Genomic DNA, 23,636 nt, shown 5'->3' on the forward strand with positions numbered 1-23,636 from the left:
CAAGCTATAGATTTTATAGCGTTAGGAAATCCCATTCAAGTGATGCTGTTTCTTGCAGAATTTCTCCACTACTATTTCTACTGGGAAGAAAAGAATATTAAGGATGCCTAGAATACAACAAGAGCACCTGATTCTTAAAACTGTTTCATTCTGCTGATTAAAAAAAGGTGGGATGGTCCCACGAGGTCCCAACCCGGATGGTCCAGTGGTTAGGAGTTGGTGCTTTCACCACCATGGCCTGGGTTCAATCCCTGACTGGGGAACTAAGATTTCACAAGCCTTGCAGGCAGTCTGGCGAAAAAAGAAAAAGTCTTAAAAAAAAAAAAAAAAGAGAGAGAATGAAGCTCTCTTTCATTCACCCAAAGTTGGAATTCCATGCATATTGAAATTATAAAGTGAATTTGCTCAGTCATGTCTGACTCTTTGGGAGCCCATGGACTGTAGCCTACCAGGCTCCTCCTTCTGTGGAATTTTCCAGGCAAGAGTGCTGGAGTGGGTTGCCATTTCCTTCTGCAGGGGATCTTCCCGACCCAGGGATCAAACCTGGGTCTCCCACATTGTAGGCAGATGCTTTACCATCTGAGCCACCAGGGAAGCCCTATATTGAAATTATGATACCTTTTAAATAGTTAGAAGTTTTAATTTTTTTAACATGCTGAAAACCTTGCAGGTCAACCCTGGAAATTGCTCACGTGTTTGCCTGGGGGTGGGTGGGGGTGGGGTCTCTGTGTTGTTTAGTGGCTCAGTTGTGTCCAGCTCTTTGTGACCCCATGAACTGTAGCCTCCCAGGCTCCTCTGACCACGGAGTTCTCCAGGCAAGACACTGGAGAGGGCTGCCATTTCCTCCTCCACGGGGTCTTCCCGACCCAGAGATCGAATCCGCGTCTCTGCGTCTCCTGCATTGCAAGTGGATTCTTTATGGCTGAGCCACCGGGGATCTCAAGTTAACGTCGAGCATGGTAGACACAGAAAGAATTCTTCCCAAATGCCTCCAGAGCATCCTTCTACCTGGTCTCTCACCAGCAGTTGGGTCAGAGGGGAAGCTGGGACTCGGAGGGCCCAGAAACTGTTTCTTCAGGAATGTATGTCCCCAGATCCAGAGACCCGAAACTGCACTGAAGGCTGGACCTCTGCCTCTGCCTTGGGAGAATTCTGTTTCTCCAGCTACAGGGTCGTGCCACTTCCAACCCAGTGGAAAGGCTAACTCACATCTCTTCACAGGCTCTGCTCCCTGCTGACCGCTCTCCATGCCTTTGCCTGCTGGTAACACAGAATCTCCACGTTTGATGTCTCTGCTCCCCCCAAATCCATACATTAAATTCTAACCCCAAATGTGATGAGATTACTAGGTGTGACCTTAAAGAGTTGATTAGGTCATGAGGGTGGAGGGCTTCTAAGTGGGGCTTCTTATAAAAGGGACCCTGGAGAGCTCCTGAACCCCCTCTGCCCTGTGAGGACTCGGCATGAGGGTGCCATGAGCCAGGATGCGGGTCCTCACCAGACTAGCCTGTGGAAGCCTGGGTCTTGGACTTCCAGCCTCCAGAACTGTGAGAGGTAAATGTCTATATCTAGTCTATTGCATTCTGTTACAGCCGCCCATAGGCGCTTCCCTGGTGGCTCAGATGGTAAAGAATCTGCCTGCAGTGCAGGAGACCTGGCTTCCATCCCTGGGTCAGAGACATCCCCTGGAGAAGGGCATGGCTACCCAATCCAGTATTCTTGCCTGGAGAATCCCATGGACAGAGGAGCCTGGTGGGTCACAGAGAGTCAGACACAACTGAGTGACTGACTCTACACAGCCACAAAAGAGATCAAGACAGTTTCCAGGGACATGTGTGTGCATGCACGCACGCACACACACACACACACACGCACATGCACATGCACACGCACATGCACACTTGCACACACACCCCTGGGCTCTGCTGTGCCCTCTGCTGGTGGAGCCCTTTCTCACTCACACTTGCTCTTGTTGCCCCCGCAGCCCCACGACCACTGCAGGACCAGGCCTCTGCTGCAGAACCACCCTCTCCTGGAAACCCTTCCCGGGCCCCCACCCCTCAGCTCTGTCTCCTCCCGGCGGGGAGGGGACTTACAGAGAACAGAGTGGGACAGGAGAGGGTCTTCCTCGAACCTGTGAATGGACTTCCCTCTCCACAGACAGCCCTTTATTTTTCACTTCCTTTCTATTTATGGCAAGTAGGACTAGTTCTCCTTTTTACAATCAACTTACTTTTTTGGCTTTTAAGGAAAAAATGGTAAGCAAGTCATAGCACAGATGATGCTGGGCAAGCAGACGTCCTCCGGGTGGTAGGAGAGGGGTTCAGGAGCACGGCGTGGGCTGTGCTCACCTGCGCTTACAAGATTCTTCAGCTGCTCCTTGGTCTGGGGTCCTCCAGCCTAGGAGCTCCTGAGGGGTGGTCATTACAGTGTATCCAGGACCTGCACACAGCGGGAGTGCTGTGCACACTTACTGCCCTGAGCTGAGCCCGGGACGCTCTGGGACCCTCTGCGGGGCCCCGGGTGTGTGTCTGACTCAGGCCAGACACCACTTCCTCATCACCCGGTATCCTGGTGCTGAAGCTGAAGCTCCAATACTTTGGCCACCTGATGCGAAGAGCCAACTCATTGGAAAAGACCCTGATGCTGGGAAAGACTGAAGGCAGGAAGAGACAGGGACGACAGAGGAAGAGATGGTTCGATGGCAACACCAACTCAATGTACATGGGTATGAGCAAACTCTGGGAAATGGTGAAGGACAGGGAAGCCTGGTGTTCTGCACTTCTTGGAGTCTCAAGGAGTCAGATATGGTTTAGTGACTTAACAACAGGTCCTTAGGGACAGCCAGGCAGGCATGAGGCATGGGTGTGTGCCCGCATCCGGGCATGGCCCTGCCTCTGGGCCCGAAAGTTAAGAGAGTGTCTTGGTGGACGTGTTTGCGAGCCCAGGCTTGCTCTCTTCCTTGAGCAGGGCTGGGGAGTGGGCCTTCCATGACGCTGAGTCACAGGAGTTCTGTGCAGGTTCAAGGAAACGTTAACTGCGGTGCGCTCTGTCCCCACTGTCACTTAGCTGTACCCTGGCCCGGGGCATCAGTGGATCCTCAAGCCAGGGATGCCAGCTTGCGTCACCGAGAGCCCACCTTGTGTGTGTCTTCTGCAGCACCCAGAATTAAGGCCGAGTCACCCCAGGTGCTCACTCAGTCCCTCACACTCAACAGCCATCTACCCAGCTCCAACTCTACTGATAACAGCAGCTGACAGCTATTACATCTCACCCTCCTCCAGGCCACACGTGAAATGCTCCCACATGGCTACCTGCAACGATAGGCTGTACTTAAATGAGATAATACATGAGCTCAATAGAGCTTGACTTTTTGTATTACTGTTGCTTTCATCTTGCTCTTATGAGCCCTGAGTGCAGGCTCTGCAGATAAGATGCATAAAGCCTCTCTCCCAGCCTGTGGGACAGTCCCAGATAATTTAAATTAGAGGACCAGGTAAGTCAGTCCAGGTAGATGGACTTCTGTGAGTGCTACAGAGGTGGTGGTGGGGGATCAACTACTTGGGGGATGAAAAAAAACCTCATGGACTGAAATTTGACCCAGGCTGGAGTGGCACGAACCTTGACCCAGAGGGAGCGAGGCTCACAGGTACTGGGCTAGGGTGTCTTCCGTTTAGGTGCCCTCTAGGGCCTGGGCGTCCTTGGCCTTGAGAGTCCCTTGGACTGCAAGGAGATCCAACCAGTCCATCCTAAAGGAAATCAGTCCTGAATGTTTACTGGAAGGACTGATGCTGAAGATGAAACTCCAATACTTTGGCCACCTGATGCGAAGAACTGACTCACTGGAAAAGACCCTGATGCTGGGAAAGACTGCAGGCGGGAGGAGAAGGGGACGACAGATGAGGTGGTTGGATGGCCTCACCGACTCGATGGACGTGAGTTTGAACAAGCTCCAGGAGTTGGTGATGGGCAGGGAGGCCTGCTGTGCACAGTGCACAGGGTCACAAAGAGCTGGACTCGACTGAGCCATTGAACTGAATTGAACTGAACTGAGGGCCTGGGAAAGTTGTGTATGTCCAGGGCCTGGCTGGAGGCAGGCTGGAGGGGTGTGAGTCCTTGAGGTTAGCAGGGCCTGTCTGTTCAGAAGCACCGCGTTTGTCCTGGTCAACTGGGCATATACCCGTGGGAGAGTGGTGAGCTGGGAGGTACATTCTGGGTGTGGTGGCCACTCCCAGCAGGCTGCCCTGGGCTCAGAGGAGTGCCCTGGCTGCCCTGCCGGCCTGCATCTCCATCTAGTCATGGTGTTGGGGCACTGAGGCTTAAGGTGGACGTTGTGTTGACTGGGCAATGAGAATTACAGTTTCTACGAGGGCCTTTGTGCCACTAAGACTCAGAGACAGGGAGATCCAAGGAGCACTGGTCCCTGATAATAGAACCCTGGAGCCTGGGCTGCAGGCCCAGCGACCCTGCCAACATGTGTGGAGTGGGCACAAGAGCTTTGCCCATCCTGCCCACCCCATAGATGGGCCGTTGTCAGGACCAAATCCACGCGGGTGGCTCAGAGTCTGCAATCTGACGCTGCAATGACTGGGCTCCATCTGAATGCTATTGCCTTTCTTTTCTTATTTCTTGGCTGCGTGAGCTCTTCATTGTGGTGCACAGGCTTCTCTTGGTGTGGTGCACAGGCTCTAGAGTGCAAGGGCTCAGTAGTTGTGGCATGTGGGCTTAGCTGCCCCCATGGCATGTGGGATCTTAGTTCCCTGACCAGGGATAGAACCTGTGTCCCCTTCATTACAAGGCAGATTCTTAAACACTGGATCACCCGGAAAGTCTCCTCCACTGCTTTCCTATCTGTGAGCTATGGGAAAGTTACAGAGAAACCTTTAGGAGCCTCCGTTTCCTCATCTGTAAAATGGGCTAACCATACCTCCTAACTCTGGGGTTATTATCATGAGGATGACAAGCTCTTAGTGCATAGGTGGGCGTGTTCTCAGTAAATTAAGTATAATTGTGCACCTGTTTCATTTGTGAAATTCAAAACTCTAAAGACTTCCCCAATTCACCCCGCCTTTTCCCTTAACTCACTTTCTAGATCCAGTTTCTTTTTCTCAGCCCATCATCTCTTGGGCCTCTGGAGGGAGCGTCCTAAAACACAGATTTGGGACTTGCTGCCCTTGGCTTGGGGGTCATGGCCTTGCCCTCTGGCCCCATGTCCACCCCTACCCTTCATCTCACCTCCCTGCTCTATCCCAGGCATCTAGGCCCAGAGGGCATTCCAGACCCCGGCCACTCCTCACACTGCTCCTCTTGCCTGAAGTGACGCCCCGTGTCTCACCTTCTCACCTCGATGGCCACCTCTTGGCCTGCTTTCCCTGATTCCTCCAGGTGCTATGAATGTCTCCTTCCTCTGGATACCCCTAGGCCTCCAGAGGCAGGGGTGCGGGTCTGCATGTGTATCTGGCCTGGTGGGCTTCCCAGGTGCAATGCAGAAGACGTGGATTTGATCCTTGGGTCAGGGAGATCCCCTGGAGCGGGAAATGGCCACCCACTCCAGTATTGTTGCCGAGAAATCCCCTGGACAGAGGAGACTGATGGGCTACAGTCCATGGGGTCACAGAGAGTCACATGACTGAGTGACTGAGCCCCCAGAGCGCCCTGACTGGCAGCCCCGGCCTGCCTTTCGTAGGCTGGCACTCACCTGGACTCCTCCATGGTAGCCGAGAAGGATCCTCTGATCAGGGCTCAGGCTGCGAGGCTCCAGAGAGGAAGTGCTGCCTCTGCGGTCTGAACTGTCAGATGGCAACAGCTAGGCCCTGGAGCCGGGCCAGACTCCCACCCTGCAGCCCACATCCTGCCCTGGGCTCTCAAGGTGGCCTGGGTGAGGATGCCAGCAGGAGCCCTGGGCAGCTGCTGTGCAGGAGACTCTGCGAGAAACTGGGGAGCAGAGGTGAGTTGCTTGCTGCCCTGGAGGCTGCGAGTCTGAGGCCAAGCTGCCAGCAGGCTGGCGCCTCCCCGAAGCTGCTCTCTGCGGCCACTTTCAGCTGGTGTCCCCATATGGCCTTTCTTTCCATTCTGCGCCCCGATGCCTCTCTTTCTCTCCCTTTTCCATTTTAATATAAAGCCCTTCATTTGGCGGTGCCAGGTCTCCACTGGGGTCTGTGGGATCTTTAGTTGCAGCATGCAGACTTTTATTACGGCATGTGGGATCTAGCTGCCTGACCAGGGATGGAACCTGGGCTCCTTGCATTGGGAGTGTGAAGTCTTCGTCGCTGGACCACTGGGGAAGACCCCCTGAGGTCACTTTGTGCGTCCAAATTTTTTCCTTTTATAAGGACACCAGTCAGATTGAGCAGGGTCCATCCTAATGGCCTCAATTTAACTTAATCATCTCTTGAAAGGCCCTATTTCCAATAACAGTCACATTCCAAGGTACTGGGTATTGGGGATTCAACACAAGAGTTTGGGGGGACAAACTTCAGTGCATAACCCTGGGTCCCCAAAGGACAGCCAGAAGGGCCTTGCCCAAAGTTGCAGGGGTGGGGGAGGGGCAGATACTCACCGTAATTCCTGACTGCCTCTTCAGCCAGGGCCCCGGCTGAAAGCTGTGAGCACTCTGAGAGCAGAGACCGGAAATGGCTCCTCTAAATAAGTTTAAAAGGAAGAAGCTGGGAGAATCCAGAATTTCCTGAAGAGAATAAGGTACTTTAGAGGTTACTGTTGTTGTTCGGTTGCTAAGCTGTGTTCGACTCTTTGCAACCCTGTGGACTGCAGTATGCCAGACTTCCCTGTCCTCCACTGTCTCCCAGAGTTTGCTTAAGTTCATGTCCATTGAGTTGGTGATACTTTCCAAGCATCTCATCCTCTGCTGCTAACCCCACCGTGACAATAACGCTGCTCCCATTTACAAGCACTGACTCTGACTTTATGGTCCCACTTCTTCCCTCACCATGTTTATGTTTTCCTCTGCATTTCTGAGCTCTTGGAGCATGTTGACAACCCTGTTTTAAGATCTTGGTCTGCTGTTAACAATGACATCATTGCTGTCATTTCTGTGTTTGTTTCTACTGATGGGTTTTGTTTCCCCGGTTACAGGTCATGTTTTCCTGTATCTTTGCATGTCTGGTCATTTTTGGTTGGATGCCAGACATTGTGAACTTTATATCGTTGGGTGCTGGATTTTATTGTATTCTTTTAAATAGCACTGGATTTTGTATGGTATACTGTTACGTTACTTGGGCTCAGCCTCATTCGTCTAAGCTTGCTTTTTGGCTTTATAATTTACAAGAGCAGCCTTTGGTCTAGGTCTAATGTAGTCCCACTATGAAGGTGAGATCCTTAGGAGGTCTCTACTTGTTCCACTCTATGTTATGAGGTCTGTCCAGTGTGGCTGAAGGTAACACCAACTCCCCTGTGAGCTCTGGCGGGTATTTGGGGCCTGCTTCTTCCTGGTGTTCTTTCCACAGCCAGATTCATAGAGTTTCAATCTTCACGTGCATAGTACTCAGAGACTCAGTGAAGCCCTTCTGCAGATCTCTGGAATTCTCTCAGTGTGGACAGCTCCCTTCTCCTGGGCCCCATGACCTGCAAGTCCTAGCAGCCTTGGCATCTCTGAACTCTAACATCTATTTTCAGTGAGTGAGCCTCCAGGCTTCATTTAGTTCCCCTTCCTGTGCTGCAGCCCAGAAACTGCCTCCAGGAAGCCAGCTGGGCTCCCATAGGACGCACCTCACTTGTTTCTCTTCTTCACGGTCACAGCCTTGCAGTGCCTCGTGTCTGGTACTGAAAACCACCGCTTTATCTGGATCCCCTCCCAGTGGAAGCTCTGCACTGTTATCATCTCATTAAATCTTCCAGAGGCTCTAGAAGTCAGACTACTTTTAAAATGAAGAAACTTGGAACACCCAGGTAACTTTCAGAGTCAGACAGTTGCCAAGATGTTGGTCATGTGTCTGCCTGACTCTGTGAACGCTACCCTGTGCCGACTGGACCCTGAGGGAGTCCAGCCTCCAGGAGCAAGAACTCGACTGTCTCGGGCCTTGCCACCTGCACCCAGGGCTCCCTCTGTTTCAGGATGCTCCCCCTCCTGAAGAGATATCTGCAGAAACATCACTTTGTCAAAGCTATGGGTTTTCGTGTAGTCATGTACTGCTGTGAGAGTTGGACCATAAAGAAAGCTGAGTGCCGAAAAATTGATGCTTTCAAACTGTGGTGCTGAAGACCCTTGAGAGTCCCTTGGACTGCAAGGAGATCCAACCAGTCCATCCTAAAGGAAATCAGTCCTGAATAGTCATTGGAAGGACTGATGATGAAGCTGAAGCGCCAATACTTTGGCCACCTGATGCGAAGAATTGACTCAAAAGACCCTGATGCTGGGAAAGACTGAAGGCGGGAGGAGAAGGGGGCGACAGAGAATGAGATGGCTGGATGGCATCATCGACTCAATGGACATGAATTTGAGCAAACTCCAGGAGACAGTGAAGGACAGAGAAGCCTGGCGTGCTGCAGTCCATGGGGTCACAAAGAGTTGGACGCGACCGAGTGACTGCCCAACGACAACCCCTTTCTGCAGGCGTCCCAGCCCGCAGTCCCAGAGCTCATTTCTGTGTGTGCTCAGCGTGGGGAGGACTGCTTGGTCTGCATTTATATGCACAGGCACATCTGCCCACCAGGCACACAGTCTCTGCAGGCAGCATCCTCTACCGAACAACCTATTTGCTCTACGTAGCTGGTTGAAGTTTAACATCAAGGGTCTGCCTTAATGATCTTCATGGAGAATGCTGAGCAGGGCACCTGGAATGTAAAGCAGAGCCCAGGTGACTGCAGCGAGGCCAGTCCAGGCAACTGTTTCATAAGCTGGTATTCACATCTCAAGCCCTTCCCTTCCCCTGCTTTAACTTTACTTATGAAGAAATTTCAAACAGAAAGATGAAACACGCATAAACCTATCACCTAGACTGAACAATTTTGCTTCATCTTTTTTTTTTTTTGCTGTAGTATTTAAAAGTAATGACACACTTCCAAACGCTGCAGCATGCATCTCTAAAACATAAGGAGTTTTCCCAAAAAATGTATTTATTTTCGGCTGGGCTGGGTCTTCACTGCTGCCCTTGGGCTTTCTCTAGTTGTGGCAAGCGGGGCTGCTCTTGGTTGCATTGTGGTGCGGAGCTCGGGCTCCAGGGTGCACGGTCTCAGCAGCTCCAGTTCGCAGGCTCTAGAGCTCAGGCTCTGTAGCTGTGGTGCATGGCCTTAGTTGCCCTGAGGCAACTGTGATCTTCCGGGACCAGGTATTGAACCCATGTTCCCTGCATTGACAGGTGGATTCTTAACCACTGAACCACTAGGGAAGTCCTAAGGAGTTCTTTTGATATATTATCTATAATATATTATTGTATAATAATATAATAATAACTATTATTACTAGTTATATTAATAATAATAACTATTATTACACTTGGCAAAAATAAATAATTTAAAAATATTATGTACTATTGGTTCACAGTTAAAATCGTCTCTTGTCCTCAACAACTGTCAGAGTTGGTTTGCTAAGAGCAGTATCCAGGCAAGAAGCGCATTTCTTATATTTCTTAAAATTTTAAAAATCTAGACTAGTTCTTTCTCATTTGTTTTTTTTTTTTTTTTTAATTATACTGACTTATTGGACTTCCCTGGTGGCTCAGACGGTAAAGAATCTGCCCACAATTGTAGGAAACCCAGGTTCAATCCCTGGGTAGGGAAAATCTTCTGGCGAAAAGAATGGCAATCCACTCCAGGATTCTTGCCTGGAGAATCCCATGGATGGACAGTGGAGTCTAACAGGCTACAGTCCATGAGGTCACAAAGAGTCAGACGTGACTGAGTGACTAACACTCTCACTTTCATTGACACCAGACCACTGTCCTATAAAAGAGCCTTCCTTCTATCTTAATGTAATTATACAGGTTTTCCTCAACTTATAATAAGGTTACACCCTAATACATCCACTGTAAGTTGAAAATATCATTAAGTTGAAGATATATTTAACACACTAATCTACCAAACATCATCACTTAGCCAAGTCTATGTGAAACACACTTAGAATATTTTTTTGAAAAAAGAAAAATCCTTGGCCCAACCAGGAGGCATATGGGATCTTAGTTCTGCGGCCAGGGGTTGAACGTGTGTCCCCTGCATTGGAATCGTGGAATCTTAACCACCAGACCACCAGGGAAGTGTCCCCTGACTTTCAGTTTTTTAATAGAGTACTTAAGTCAGCCTATAGTGGGGCAAAACAAAGCCTGTTTTATAAGAAGGTGTTGAACATTTTGTGTAATTGATTCTACACCGTACTGAAGTAAAGAGCGGAATAGTTGGTTGTCTGGATACAGAATGATTGTATGTTTACTGGTCATTTCCCCTCCTGACTGAGGGCTGACTGGGAGCTGTGGCTCCCACCTGCTGCCCAGCGTCAGGAGATAGAACTGTATTATTAGCCCAGGAAAAGATTCAATTCAGTTCAGTCACTCAGTTGTGTCCGACTCTTTGCGACCCCATGGATTGCAGCATGCCAGGCTTCCCTGTCCATCACCAACTCCTGGAGCTTACTCAAACTCATGTCCATCGAGTTGGTGATGCCATCCAACCATCTCATCCTCTGTCATCCCCTTCTCTTCCCACCTTCTATCTTTCCCAACATCAGGGTTTTTTCAAATGAGTCAGTTCTTTGCATGAGGTGACCAAAGTATTGGAAAAGATTAAAAATTCAGAATTCAAGCTAAGGTTTGTACCGAATGCACAGCACTTTTGTACCATTCTTAAGTTGAAAGACCTAAGTCCAACCATCCTAAACAAGGGGTTCTCAAGGGTTCTTGGGGTGTCATTTAACTTTTCCCTTGGTCTTCTCTTTTTCCTGTAACCTGGAATTGAGATGTGAAGTCTTGAGTATACTTTTTTTTGTGTGTGTGGGGAGAGGGGGATTATACTTTTTCATTCTGTGTGACATTAAGCGCTGTGACCACATGCTGGGTCATGTAATACAATGCTAACATCTGCTACTGGATCAAAGCGGCGGCAAGTATATGCCTCACCGCACAGTGCATTCTTCCCTTTTCAGGTGGCGGGTAGCCTGTGATGAAGCCCTTTGATGAAGTGTGTGAACTCCCCACATCTCTGTCTCTCTCTCCTCTGTTCCTGCCCCTCTCCTCCATTCACTGTGCCTTCTGCCACCTCCACCAGGCAAGATTTTGCTGAATCGACCTCCCAGGCTTGCATTGTGAATGTGGAAAACTTTTTCCAACGACACAAATTAATTTTAATTTTCAAAATCTAAATAACGTGTAATGCAATGTCGATTATGCTTTTTCATGGCCCCCTCTTAGGATTCTGCCTTATCTTGGGAGGGGCCCCTAGTCTGAACCCCCACTGATCTTCAGACCTGGCCTGCCGGGAATCTCGGTGCTGTTGGGCGGGTCACACCTGCAAGCCAGCAAAGACGTGATTCCTGTGCGAAACCTGGGACGGATGGCTGAGCTCAGGGGCCCACCCACGGCGACTCAGGAGTTAAAAACTCCAACTCACTAAAACCCCCAGGGCTCGTGGAGTTGGAGACGATGCCAACCTAGAGCTCATGTAACCACAGGGCAAGGAGCCAGGCCTGGACTCAGTTTCCAGCCTCTAGAAGGGACCACTGTTGGAGTCAGCCAGGGAACGCCGATAAACCTCTCAGAGCCGCATGGACGGTGGCCAAGCTTGGGCACATATCGAAGTAACGGGATCAAAACCTCATTATCTCCAACACATGGTCTGTGGTGCATCTGGAGTTTTAAAATTCTGTTTCAGAAACTTATTTATTTTTAAAAATTATTTGACTGTGCCAATTATTAGTTGCAGCATGCAGAATCTTTAGTTACAGCACTCAGGATCTTCAGTCGTGGTGTGTGGGATCGAGTTCCCTGACTGAGGATTGAACCTGGGCCCTCTGCATTGAGAAGGAGGAGGCTTAGCCACTGAACTACCAGAGCAGTTCCAAGAAATTTACTTGTATCACAGTCTTACAAAAATATGCAAGTCCCATGCCATATTATATGTATTTTTTTTCAGTGGGTCTCTTGTATCAGAGTGAAAGGGGAAACTTATAGAAAGTGTGAACCATGATGTTATTAGGCAAAATCCCTGGGCAGCATCAGATGAGAAAACCAAGTATAACTAGAGGATGTCTCACCTGTGCAGCTGTATCTTCTCCTTTGATCCTCAGAAGAGGCTGGCCTCATTGCCCCTAGTTTATACACAGAACTATCAGAACCCTAAGGTTTAGGAGCAGAACAGGCTAGAAACGGAGAGAGGTCACACAGCTGGCAAAGGAAGGCCAGGACTCTGAGTTGCACGTGGCTCTCCAGCTCCTCATCTTTCACTACAATACGCCATATGCCTCCATGCGTAGCCACACAAGCAAAACCAAAACACTGACACAAGAGAGATCAGTATCATTAAAATGTTTTCCAGGTTTTCTTTGCAGAATTCCACATTCCTGATAAGACCAACATGGCCCTTCTACCACAGGCTCATTCCTTGGCCTTTTCCCCTGGTTTCCTGTGCTTCAGGAAAGACTGAAGTCCCTTGAAGCATCTGTGCTCCTTCCCAACCCAATGCCTTTGCACATGCGGTTCCCCCTGCTAGTCTGTTTTTCCTTAAAGTCTGGCCAGCTTCTGTTTTCCCAGGAAGCCTGTTCTGACCTAGAGTAGGTCAGGCCGTCACATCGCTGGTCTCAGAGTGTCCTGCTTCTCCCGGACAGCACCTTCACACCTCCAGGGGTCAGGGTGACCAGGCCGTGGGTTCAGGGCCTGAGCTCCTGAGGTTTCTAATTTCCACAGGAGGTCTTAAGTGCCCACATGTGGCTGGGTGTGATTGGAGCCCAGTCCCTTCCGTCTGTTGGACTCGGGTTCTTTATCAGTAAAATAGAGCCTGTGACTTTCTTTGAATCTGTGGTTGCTTCTGTGAACTCTCAAGTCGTATGTTACCCTCTGCGTACAGGAGGTTGCCTCTCAGACACCCAAACGGATAAGCCCTTAAGGCATCCTCAAGCGTTTAATCAGTATTCTGGGGGGAATGCTGAGATTTCCCTGTATCACAGTAGCCCGGAAGGCAGGTGACAGGCCTTCTCTACATCAGGATGGTGGGCTTCCCGGTCTTCCCCAGGCCCTCCCAGCCTGTTCCCTGAGCTCCCCTACCCAGCACTGTCCCTACCCCATGGAGCCTTCCAATCTTTTTACCATCCTTCCTCCAGTCCTTGAAGGCTGGGACTCCCCTGGGGGTCTAGTGGCTAAGACTCTGAGCTCCCCATGCAGGGGGCTGGGGTTCAATCCCTGGTCAGGGGACTAGATCCCACATGGCACACCTAGGACCTGGGGCAGCCAGAAAAAAAAATTCTTGAAGACTCCCTGGCCTACTGCCATTGTCAGTGGTTCTTGGGGGTATGAGTTAATATTCCATGACACCAAGTGTATTCCATCCCGAGGCTGTCTCCTTCCTCCTTTTCTTGGTTTTGATCTTTCCATTCTTTAACGAAATCATGGTAAAAATAAATGTGTGTGTGTTGTTTTAACTTGAAGAAAATGTGAAGCCCCAATCTTCTACTGGTGCGCGAAACACAAGAGCCTGAGGACGCTTAGCAGAGTGGACACCAAGTTCCTAAGAGGCCAGTGTGTCTGCTCCTGGCCGGGACTGGGGTTTCCTTTCCAAGCTAGAACCCTCTCTCCAGTTCCTCACTTCCTCCTCTTCACAGACCTCCTGTCCTACTCAGCTTGCAGAGGCTTCTGGGACCAAAGGAGGCTGAGGTCTCTAGGTCAATGCACTCACTCCACAGTCCAGCAAGAGGTCACCATCCCGCAACGCGCAAACCCCACCCCCCAACCCGCACCCACCGCCCAGGCCAGCACTGCGTCGGCTCTTCCCACTCTCTTTGGGTGTCTCCACGCAAGCACTAGGAGCCAACTTATCTCTTGTTATTCTACCCATCACCTCTCCACCACTACCTTGGCTAGTTGGTGATCAGCGCACCGGGCGCTGGGTAGGTGCTCAGTTAACTTTTGCCAAAGGAATGAATGAATGAACCACGGGCTCTGGGGAAGGCTCCACCCAGGGATCCTGCTGGTTTGCTCAGCTGCCGGCCTCTCCCCCAAGCTAGGGGTGGGGGGCGGGGGGGGGGAACCTCACATCACTGGGAGTCGGTCTGATGTAGAAGTTTCACGAAATGCCAAGACTCCTCCTGCTCGCTTCCCGGCCAGGGTGCACCCCCTTTCTGGGTGTATGAGATCCAGCCCTTGGGAGGGCACCCCGACTCGCAGAAGTCCCACACATCAGGAGGAGACGACAACCCCTGGGGGGGCGCTCCTTTGAGGGTGGGGGTCGTGGGCGTGGAGCGCGGGGCAGGGCCGCCGGGGGCCGAGGGCGCGCGCGCGGCTCCCTGCCCGCCGCCTCCGGCCGCCGGCCCGCCTCCCGCTGGCGCTCCCGGCCTTTCCCATCCGGCCCGCGACGCCCCGCCCGCCCCGTCCCACATGACACCGCCTCCGCCGCAAACTTTTTCCACCCCATCCTGCCGCGGCCCGAGAGGGATGGAAAATGGCGGCCTAGGCGCGGAGTTTCCTGGCGCAGCGGCGGCGGCCTGGGCGCGGGGGGCGCGGGCGGCAGCATGACGCGCTGGGTGCCCACCAAGCGCGAGGAGAAATACGGCGTGGGTGAGCACCTCCGCGCGCCGCGCGCGGGGCTCCGGGCCGCCGGGGGCGCGCCCGGGAGCCTGTTGCCGGCGGCCCGGGCGGGGACGCGGAGTGACCGCGGCGCCCGGAGCCCCGCGTCCCCAGCCCTACCCTCCCTGCCCGAGGGGTCCGATCGCGCTCCCGTCGGCGGGCACTGCCCACTCGGCGCCCGGGGCGCACGCCGTCCCCGCGCTCGCTCCGGAGCCCGCGCGAGCCGGGCCGGGGACACGCGGGTGTGTGTGTGTTTGGGGGCGGGGGGCGTGAACACGGCGGGTTGTGTCACGTCCCCAGGGTGTCCCCTCCGACACCCAGCTCTCGGGACGGGCACCGCGGCGGCCGAACCCTCCAACCTCCCGGGGCTTGCCCCCGGACTCCGGGATCCCAGCTGGGCCGGGCCCGGCCGGGAGGCCCCCGGGGGGCATTGTTCAGCCGCGCCTTTTCTTTCTTTTTTTTTTTCTGCTTTTCGGGTGAAGTTGTGCTCAGCGTCTGCGGCTCCCGGGTGGACCGTTTCGAGTTGCAGCGATCACGGAGAGAACTGTCCTATCCTCCGGGGGGGTGGGCGGGAGGAGGTGGCCGTGGGACCGGGGGCGGCCCATCGCACGACCCGGCAGCTCGGTGGTCCTGCCCTGGACGGCGCGGGACCCTGGGGACGGCAGCCGAGCGCGTTCCCGGAGCCGGGAAGCGGGGTTGGGAAGGGCTGGACGGGTTTTGGCTCTGCGGCTCTTTGTCATTTGCGGAGGGGAGTGAAGGGAGTCCGGTTGCAAGTTTACATTTCTGCCCAAGTACACATACATTCCAGAGACAGACACTTTCCTTAAGGGCCAAACAAACGGCCCCTTTGGGCCCCATACGCCCTGCAGCCCTCCTGGCGGGGCCTGGCCTGCCGGGGCCTGTGGGTTCCTGCCTTCTCTTGACTTACCCACCCAAGGCTTCTGTCTGGGTTGGCGGCTGGTCCCCCAGCTCCATAGCTTCCCAGTTGGTTTTCAGTCTCTTTCCTCCTGCTCCAGGGTCCAAAGCGGGGACCCCGGACCATCTCCTCAGCCAGGCCGGACTCTGCCTGACCCGGGCCTCCCTCTGAAGGCAGGGGATGCCCCCCTGGGGTTCCCGGTCCCTCGCCTGTCTTGCCCTTGCGGCTCTGAGCCTTTGCGATGTGGTCACCCAGAGTGTCTTCTCGCTCCCGCTGCTGGTCTGGTTCAGGCCTCCCACTACTGCGAAGCCTCCTGGGTGGTGCTTGTCCCCAAGGCACTCTCTTTTCTTTCTGTGATGCCAGTGGCTTACCTGCGAGATGCCAGAGACGCAGAGTGGGCACAGGGACAGTGCTAGGTCCCCTGTGGCCCCGCGCTGTGTTAGTGCAGGAGCGGCCCTGTTTCAGGACTGTGGTGGCTGAATTCCCTCCCCACCACCTTTTAGAGACTCAGGCTTGTTTACAAATGTCAACAGCCCAACAGAGCTGGGCTTTCTGATGGCAGCTCTGTTTCTAAACTTCTAAGTGGCATGCTGTGTGCATTCAGATGGTTTCAGACCCATAAAAATAACCCCATCCGTCTGCATTGAATGAGGGAGATTTGGGGTGGTGGAGTTTCCTGCTGGGGTAACTGCAACCTGGCGGCCGCAGTGGGGGGGTCTGGGCTGTGGGGAGCCTGTTGGGATGCTGTGTTTAAGCTGAGGGCTGAGGGCTGACCCTCAGGGAACTTTGCACTGAGAGATGAAGGAGGAGCTGGAGCTCTGGGGAGAGGCGGGCAGAGGGCAGGAGACCACCATCCTGCTCGGGACTTGGCCCCTCATCCTGTGTGCTGGGGTCTACTCACTCTCCCCCTCTCTGCCCCCCCACCATTTCACCGAGGCCGAGGACAGATGAATGCCACTGAAACCCTGGTGGTGGCTCTAGAGCTCATTTATGGTTGACTCCCCTAGCCCCCCACCAGGTGATGGGGAAGGGGCTTCTCTTTAGGATACCATGGTTTTTTTTTTTTACACTTTTTATTTTATATTGGAGCCTAGCTAATTAACAGTGTTGTGATATTTTAGGTCCGCAGCAAAGTGACTCAGCGGTACAGATACATGTAGCCATTCTCCCCCAAACTCTCCTCCCATCCAAGCTGCCACATAAGGTCGAGCAGAGCTCCCTGTGTCAAACAGTAGGACCATGTTGGTTATCCATTTTAAATATAGTAAGGTGTACACGTTGATCCTGGGACACCGTATTTGAAGACAGCTTGATCCTCTTGGTTCCTGGGGTGACCTGGATGATGCCAGTGATCAGTCTGTAGATGGCTGAATAGTGGCTTGTGTCTCAAGACCGAAGGGAACATTCAGGAGCAGGGTCTGCCCACTGGGGAGGCGGCTCTGGGCATGACCGTGGCTGTGTCCTTTCTGCAGTAAGGCACACGCCTTCTGGAAGCTTCGGTGGCTCAGTGGTAAAGAACTCGCCTACCAATGCAGGAGACGCAAGAGACTCGGGTTTGACCTCTGGGTTGGGAGGATCTCCTGGAGGAGGGCATGGCATTCCACTCCAGTATTCTTGCCTGAGAAGTCCCATGCAGAAGAGCCTGCTGGGCTACAGTCCATGGGGTCGCAAAGGGTCAGACACGACTGAAGTGACTTAGCATGCATGCATGGCGGTTCCTTCTGGTGTCACACCTTGGGCTCATACTTTGGTTTGAAGAAAACTCCCAAGTTGAAGGGTTTCAAAGAAGAGAAGTTTTCTAGATGGTTTTGGAGGCAGTTCTGGGAAGGATGTGAGTGGCAGTCAGGAGACCCGGAGGGGACTGTTCTACTCAGTGTCACCAGGAGAAGATGACAAGACAACCCAACTTTGAGCAGCAAATGGAGCTTTAAATACGTCCTGTCAAGGAGGCCAGGCAGGCTTAGAACTCCAGATTTGGGGCAGGAGGAAGCCAAGGGTGCTTGCACCAGGTGCCCCTCCTGTCTGGGAGTTGCCTGGGGAGGGGTCCCCTGGTTCTCAGGGCCTCGGCTGGCTGGGAAGATGGAAGTGCTGTATGTAGGAATCCATTTCCCTGAGCTAACTGGCTCTTTCTGCCTAAGGGAACACTCTTAGAGAGCTCTTTCACCAACCACAAAACTTTTTTGGCCGGAGCCTCATAAGGGGACTGTGTCTCCCTAGATGGGCTCTGGTGGGTCTGTGGGCGGGCCATGCTTCCAGCGACTTGGCCTGTGAATAGATCACGAGGGGAGAGAAAATGGTAAAACTCTTATCTCATTTGCAAACATGAATCACAGCTCATTGTCTGCAAGTACTTAGGTTCTGTTAGAAGCATTGTTTTCAAGTGAGACACTTCAGTTATTTATTTATTCTGTAAAGTCGGGAAAGGAGTAAACAGCTGATCTCTTGCTTCCTCAGCAAAGGCAGGAAATCCCGGGGCCCCCGGGATTCATGGGGTTGGGGCAGGGGGTGGGGGCGGCACGGTGATGGTCACCTGTGCAATTGACTAGCCTGTTCCTGTCTCCCCTTGGGTGAGTTTGGTGGGTCAGTGTTTGCAGACTGGTTTATTAACACAAGGCATGAACTTTGACCTAACTCAGTCACACTCAGGGGTTGGGCCAGATGAACTCTTCCATCACCCCCCCAACTAAGTTGAGTCATAAGGTCCCAACACCTGTAAAACTGTGTTCATGTGGATCCAGTTGCTAAGATTAGGTGAAAAGATGCAGGGTTTAATTCTCAACCTGATGGTGTTTGCCTTATAAGAATTCACTTAAGCCATATATTTGATCTGGGAAGTTTTCTGAGGATGGTGGGCTCATATCTCCTTGATGGTGTGGGAGACAGAATATTCCCCACCGCCCCCCACCTCCCGCCAAATATCCATATCCACTCCCTAATCCCCAAGACTTATGAATATGATTTGTGACATGAGAGAAGGGACTTGGCAGGTGTGGATACAGCTACGAACCTTGAAATGGGTTGATTAGTCCTCAGTTACTCACCTGGAGCTGAAGCCCCAATACTTTGGCCACCTGATGTGAAGAGCCGACTTGCTGGAAAAGACCCTGATGCTGGGAAAGATGGGGGGCAGGAGGAGAAGGGGACGACAGAGGATGAGATGGTTGGATGGCATCACCGACTCGATGGACATGGGTTTGAGCAAGTTCCAGGAGCTGGTGATGGACAGGGAGGCCTAGTGTGCTGTAGTCTGTGGGGTCACAAAGAATTGGACACGACTGAACAGCAGCAGCACCCCTGGGTCCCCTGAGCAGAGAACTTCCTCTGACTGCTCACGGGAGGAAGATGTGGTTGAAGTGGACTCAGAGGTTCCGAGCCTTGGAAGGGCTGCATGCTCCCTTGCTGGCCCGGAGATGTAGGGGCCCACTTGCTAGGACCGCAGGGAGCTCAGGGTGGCCCAGCTGACAGCCAGCAAGGAAACGGGGACCTCGGACCTGCAACCACAGCTGGCTTCTGCCAGCGCCCCTGATAAGCCCGGAAACAGATTCATCCCAGAGCCTCCCGTGAGAGCCCAGCTGGCCAGCACCTTGGCTCTGAGACCCAGGAACGCTGGGTGTCTGACTTGAAGCACAGTGAGATAATAAACGTGGGTGGTTTTCAACTGCCAAGGGTGTGGTGATGGGTCATGGCAGCAGTAGGGCGTGAATGGAGGTGGCGTGGCGAGCAGCCCGGGCGAGACTGGGTTCTCTTTCCAGCCTTAGCTTTGCCAGGAGGCAGGTTGACCTCCATGTGTCCTCCTCTCTTCACTCTAGGCTGCACTCAAACAGGGAATGTGGGTATTGGCACCGAGACATCTTTAACTCCTGGGTCTTAGTCATCATGTGGCCCTGGAGCAAATGACTCCTGCTTACTTAGCCTCAGTTTCCTCATCTGGAAAGGAGACTCAAGCCTGCCTTCCGCAGAGACCGGTGGGGATTCATTGAGATAGTGTCCTCAGAGCACAAAGCGCTGAGGTCAGCATTTGAGATAAGCCAGGCAGTCCATGGAGCAACGCTTTTAGTAATTTTTTAATTTAATAAATTGCAGTTTAGAAATGTGGTGACACGTGATTTCCTCTTTGGATTCTACAGTCACCATGGCTGAAGGAAGGCTCTTCTCCCAAAGTTAATTTTCTACCGGGGAGTGTGACATTTGCTTGATAATAGAGATTATGACGTGTGTATTCAGATTAGCTCTGAGCAATGGTAATTGCTAGGAATATGGTAGTATTCCAATAAGTTTGGGAGTGTGGAGCTGCAGAGAGATCCTTCATATTGCTTGGAATAGCAAGCAAGCTGCTACTTTGGGGGATGAAAAATTATATATGATCGTAAGTAAATAGAAATGCAGACATTTGCATTCACTGGAGTTGCAGAAAAACAAAACTTAAGAGCGTATTATATTTCTGCAAATCTGATTTTACTTTGGAAACATACACATTTTAAATGTATTGTTGTGCCAGGGTTGGCCCAGAATAGCAGAGTGTTATCAGGATTGCCTGAGGGTGTGTGAATTGTTCTTTTGCTTGTGTTCTTGTGACCTCTGAGGATGCAGGTAGTGAATTCAGAGGAGGAAATGGTGAGTCCTGAGCTGGATGCAGCCCAGAAGCCAAATGCCTGTGCCCGAGGGCCCCTGTGACCTCTCTCTGTCTCTGTCTCTCTCTCCTTTCTTCCCCCACCCTCTCCTCCTTTCCTTTCTCCCCTCCTTCCGCTCTCTTCGTTAGACTTTGGATTTCCATATAATTACACACAGCAGTTGTAAGAAGTAATACAGAGACCCCATGTACACATTGCCGGTTTTCCCCAAGGTTCTATCTTGTAAAACTCCAACACAGTGTCAGAACCTGGATGTAGATGTTGAAGATACAGAGCGTCTCCATCCCCCCCAGGACCCCTCCTACGGTCCTTTTGTTGCCACCCCACCCCTCCCGTTTCCCTGCCCCATAATCCCTGGCAACCATTAATCTGACCTCTATGTCTGCAATTTTGTAATTTCACGAATGTTACGTGAATGGGATCTTGAGTATGTAACCTTTCTGGATTGCCTTTTTCCCTCAGCATAATTCTCCAGAGAGTCACCGGATTGCTGTGTGTATCAACGATTTGTTCCTTTTCTTTGCTGAGTCGTGTCCCGTGGTGTTGGACGTGCCACAGATGGTTTAACCATTCATTCGTTGAAGGATGTCTGGTTTTGGCTATTATGAGTAAAGCTGCTGTGAACACTCATGGACAGGTTTTGTGTGTGTGTTTGTGTGTGAATGGAAATCTCCGTCTTCTGGGATAAATGCCTAGGAGTGCAATTGTGTTTTGTTTGTTTTTAATTTTTAAAAAATTTTGGCCACACTGTGCAGTATGTGGGGTCTTAGTTCCAGATCAGATATTGAACCTGTGCCCCCTGCATTGGGAGCACAGAGTGTTTAAGCACCTGACTGCCAGGGAAGTCCCAGGAGTGCAAATACTGAATTGTGTGGTAGTTTGGCTTTTTAAGAAACTATTAATACCAGACTTTTCCCCAGTGGCTTAGCCGTTTTACATTCCCACCAGCTGTGGGTATACGTGCATGTTTGTGCATGTGCGTGGGTGTGTGCTTGTGTGTGTATGCGAAGGTGTGTGTACATGTGTGTCTGCACGTGTGTGTATGTGAAGGTGTGCATGTGCGTGCGTGTGTACTTGAAGGTATGTGTGTGCACGCATTGCGCATGTATCTGTGAATGTGTGCAGGTGCGTGTGTGTGTGCGTGCATGTGTGCATGTGTGCGTGAGATCCAGTCTCTCCGCGTCCTTACTGACACATGTTGTCTGTCTTCCCCAGTCTGATTGGCGTGTCGTTGGGGTTGGAATTTGCATTTCCCTCATTGCAGTGTGCCTTGAAGGAGATCTGGGTGTAATCTGGGAGATAAGCCAGGCGGGGTGCTGGGTGGAGTGGGGGCTGCTGATGGGTTTGGTGAGATAGTTGGGTTTGCGCAGGGAAGGGCCAGCAGTCCGGCTTGCAGGGAAGATTCTGGAGGGGTAGGCTGGAGGCAGTCTGACGGTGTGGAGGTACACAGGGCTCACCCAGACGCTCGCTTTTCAGACTCTCTGTGTCCTGGGGTCGTCCTCAGAGAGGAGCGTGGTGAAGAGGGGGTGCCATTTCACACAAGGGGCTTGCGCATCCGTGGAGTTTGGTATCCGTGGGCTAGAACCAGTACCCTGGGGACACAGGGCAGGGGGGTGACCGTGGGTTGCTGCCTGCCCGTGCACACACTTAGGGGGCCTAAACAGCAGGAATTTTTTACCTCCCGGTTCTGGAGGCTGGGGGCCAGGGCCCGGGTATCGGAGGGGCTGGTTCCTGCTGGGACTTCGGTTTGCAGGTCTTGCCGTGCCCTCCCATGGGTCCCCTTGTGTGTGTCTCTGTCCTAATCTCTTCTTGTAAAGACCCCCCTCATGGATGAGAATTCACCCTGATGACTTCATTTTGCCCTCATCACTTATTTAAAGACCTTGTCTCCATATCCTGCCACATTCTGTGATATTGGGGTTTGAGCTTCAACCTTTGAGTTTGGGGGGGACACAGCCACTGACAGTGTGACTACCACGACTTAAATTAAGGCTTCTCCTCTTACGTTTCACTCTGCCTTTGGGGGGGTCGCCATCTGGGTGACTTTTTCGGTAAGGGTGTGGGTCCCCAGTGCCGGGTGGACCCCAGGGAGGTGAGAGGTGATAGGTGGGCGCTCATGGTGGAAGCCCCCCCTGCTTTGGTCACAAGGCTCACAGAATCTAGTTCAGGAATGTAGTTAGTTTCTGTGTTAAATGTGGAAATTCCTTGCTATCAAGTTATGGACAGCACTTTAAGGTCAGGTCATTTGGGACCTGAAAGGAAGCTGTGCAGGTTTGAAGTGTGGTGTCACAGCCTGGGGGGATGTAGACGGATGACTCATTGAGCGTCACCCACCTGTGCCCACCTGGCTGAGTCTCAGGAGACTGAGACATCCCCCTTAGGTTTGTTTCTAGTCTCTTACCACCTGTGTTTCTGTGGCTCGAATAGAGTGGCCAGACCATGCTGGATCCGGAATCCCAGTTCTCCCGTGATGGCAAGGAGGCCCTGGGTACCCAAGTTGCTCATTCACGTTGGCCCAGCAGACAACCCCAGGGGCTGCTCTTCACTCTGCGGACTAGGAGGCTGGCCCTGCCAACAGTCACCGCAGGCCCAGCCCGCAGTGGCCCCGGGGTGCTCGTGTGGTGCTTTGATCTCGGTCGCTAATGGGCCAGGGCAGGGTGTTGCTGGTGGCAGGCCGTCTGGATGATTGAGTGTAAACTCCGTGTTAGCTCAAGACTCCGCAGTCATCTGCCTACCTGCACGCTGGTGTTGCAGAGGCGCTCTCTGCCTTCAAAAGGCAGATGGTTTCACCCCAGACAGATGCCTGTCAGCTTGTTAAATTTTCATCTGGGTGCCTTAAGGAGAAAAAGATGTTTTCTTTTAGCATGCGATGTGTGCCAAGAGATCACAGGTTTGGGGTAGGAGAGATTCCTCTTTGAATCTCAGCTCCACCTCCTCCTAGCCAAGTGACTTGGCTGAATTGTTGGCCTTAAGCTTTCTCCTTTGTAAAAACTGGTGATCACGCCAACCTCCTTGGGCAGTTCTGGGGATAAAGAGATAGCCCACCTCAAACCTGGCCCTTGGGCTGTGCTTGGCAAAGGTTAGTTCCTTTTGTTATTGATTGTGAGAAGCTTTAGGCTGCTCTAGTGAGTTCAGGCTCTGCCCGGCTCCCCACTCTGACTGGGGGACCAAAGCAATGTGGACCCTGTTGCTTCTCATCTCCTCCTGGTTGGGAGCTGCAGGTGGAGGATGGAGAGAGATGTTTCATGGCTTCTCTAAAATTTTAATGTTCACACTGAGGTCAGACCAGCAGCCTGAGTTCCTACAGATTCCCAGGGCAGATCCCTGAAGCTTCCAGGGATACATCTCTCATCAAAAATGTTGCTCTGTCTT

General features: G+C 52.2%; 1 protein-coding gene across 2 annotated transcripts in view; it reads left to right on the plus strand.

Moving 5' to 3' along the window:
* The first annotated feature begins 14,532 nt into the window (after positions 1-14,532).
* Positions 14,533-23,636, plus strand: part of DOCK1 (dedicator of cytokinesis 1) — a 561,005-nt gene continuing 551,901 nt past the window's right edge. For both annotated transcript variants that reach the window (XM_040254437.1, XM_040254438.1), the window contains exon 1: positions 14,533-14,708. In XM_040254437.1, coding sequence (XP_040110371.1) covers positions 14,663-14,708 — 46 coding nt within the window. In that variant the 5' untranslated portion in view covers positions 14,533-14,662. The remainder of the gene's footprint in view (positions 14,709-23,636) is intronic.

This window comes from Oryx dammah, unplaced genomic scaffold (assembly GCF_014754425.2).
Source record: "Oryx dammah isolate SB20612 unplaced genomic scaffold, SCBI_Odam_1.1 HiC_scaffold_14, whole genome shotgun sequence".
NCBI classification, from domain to species: domain Eukaryota; kingdom Metazoa; phylum Chordata; class Mammalia; order Artiodactyla; family Bovidae; genus Oryx; species Oryx dammah.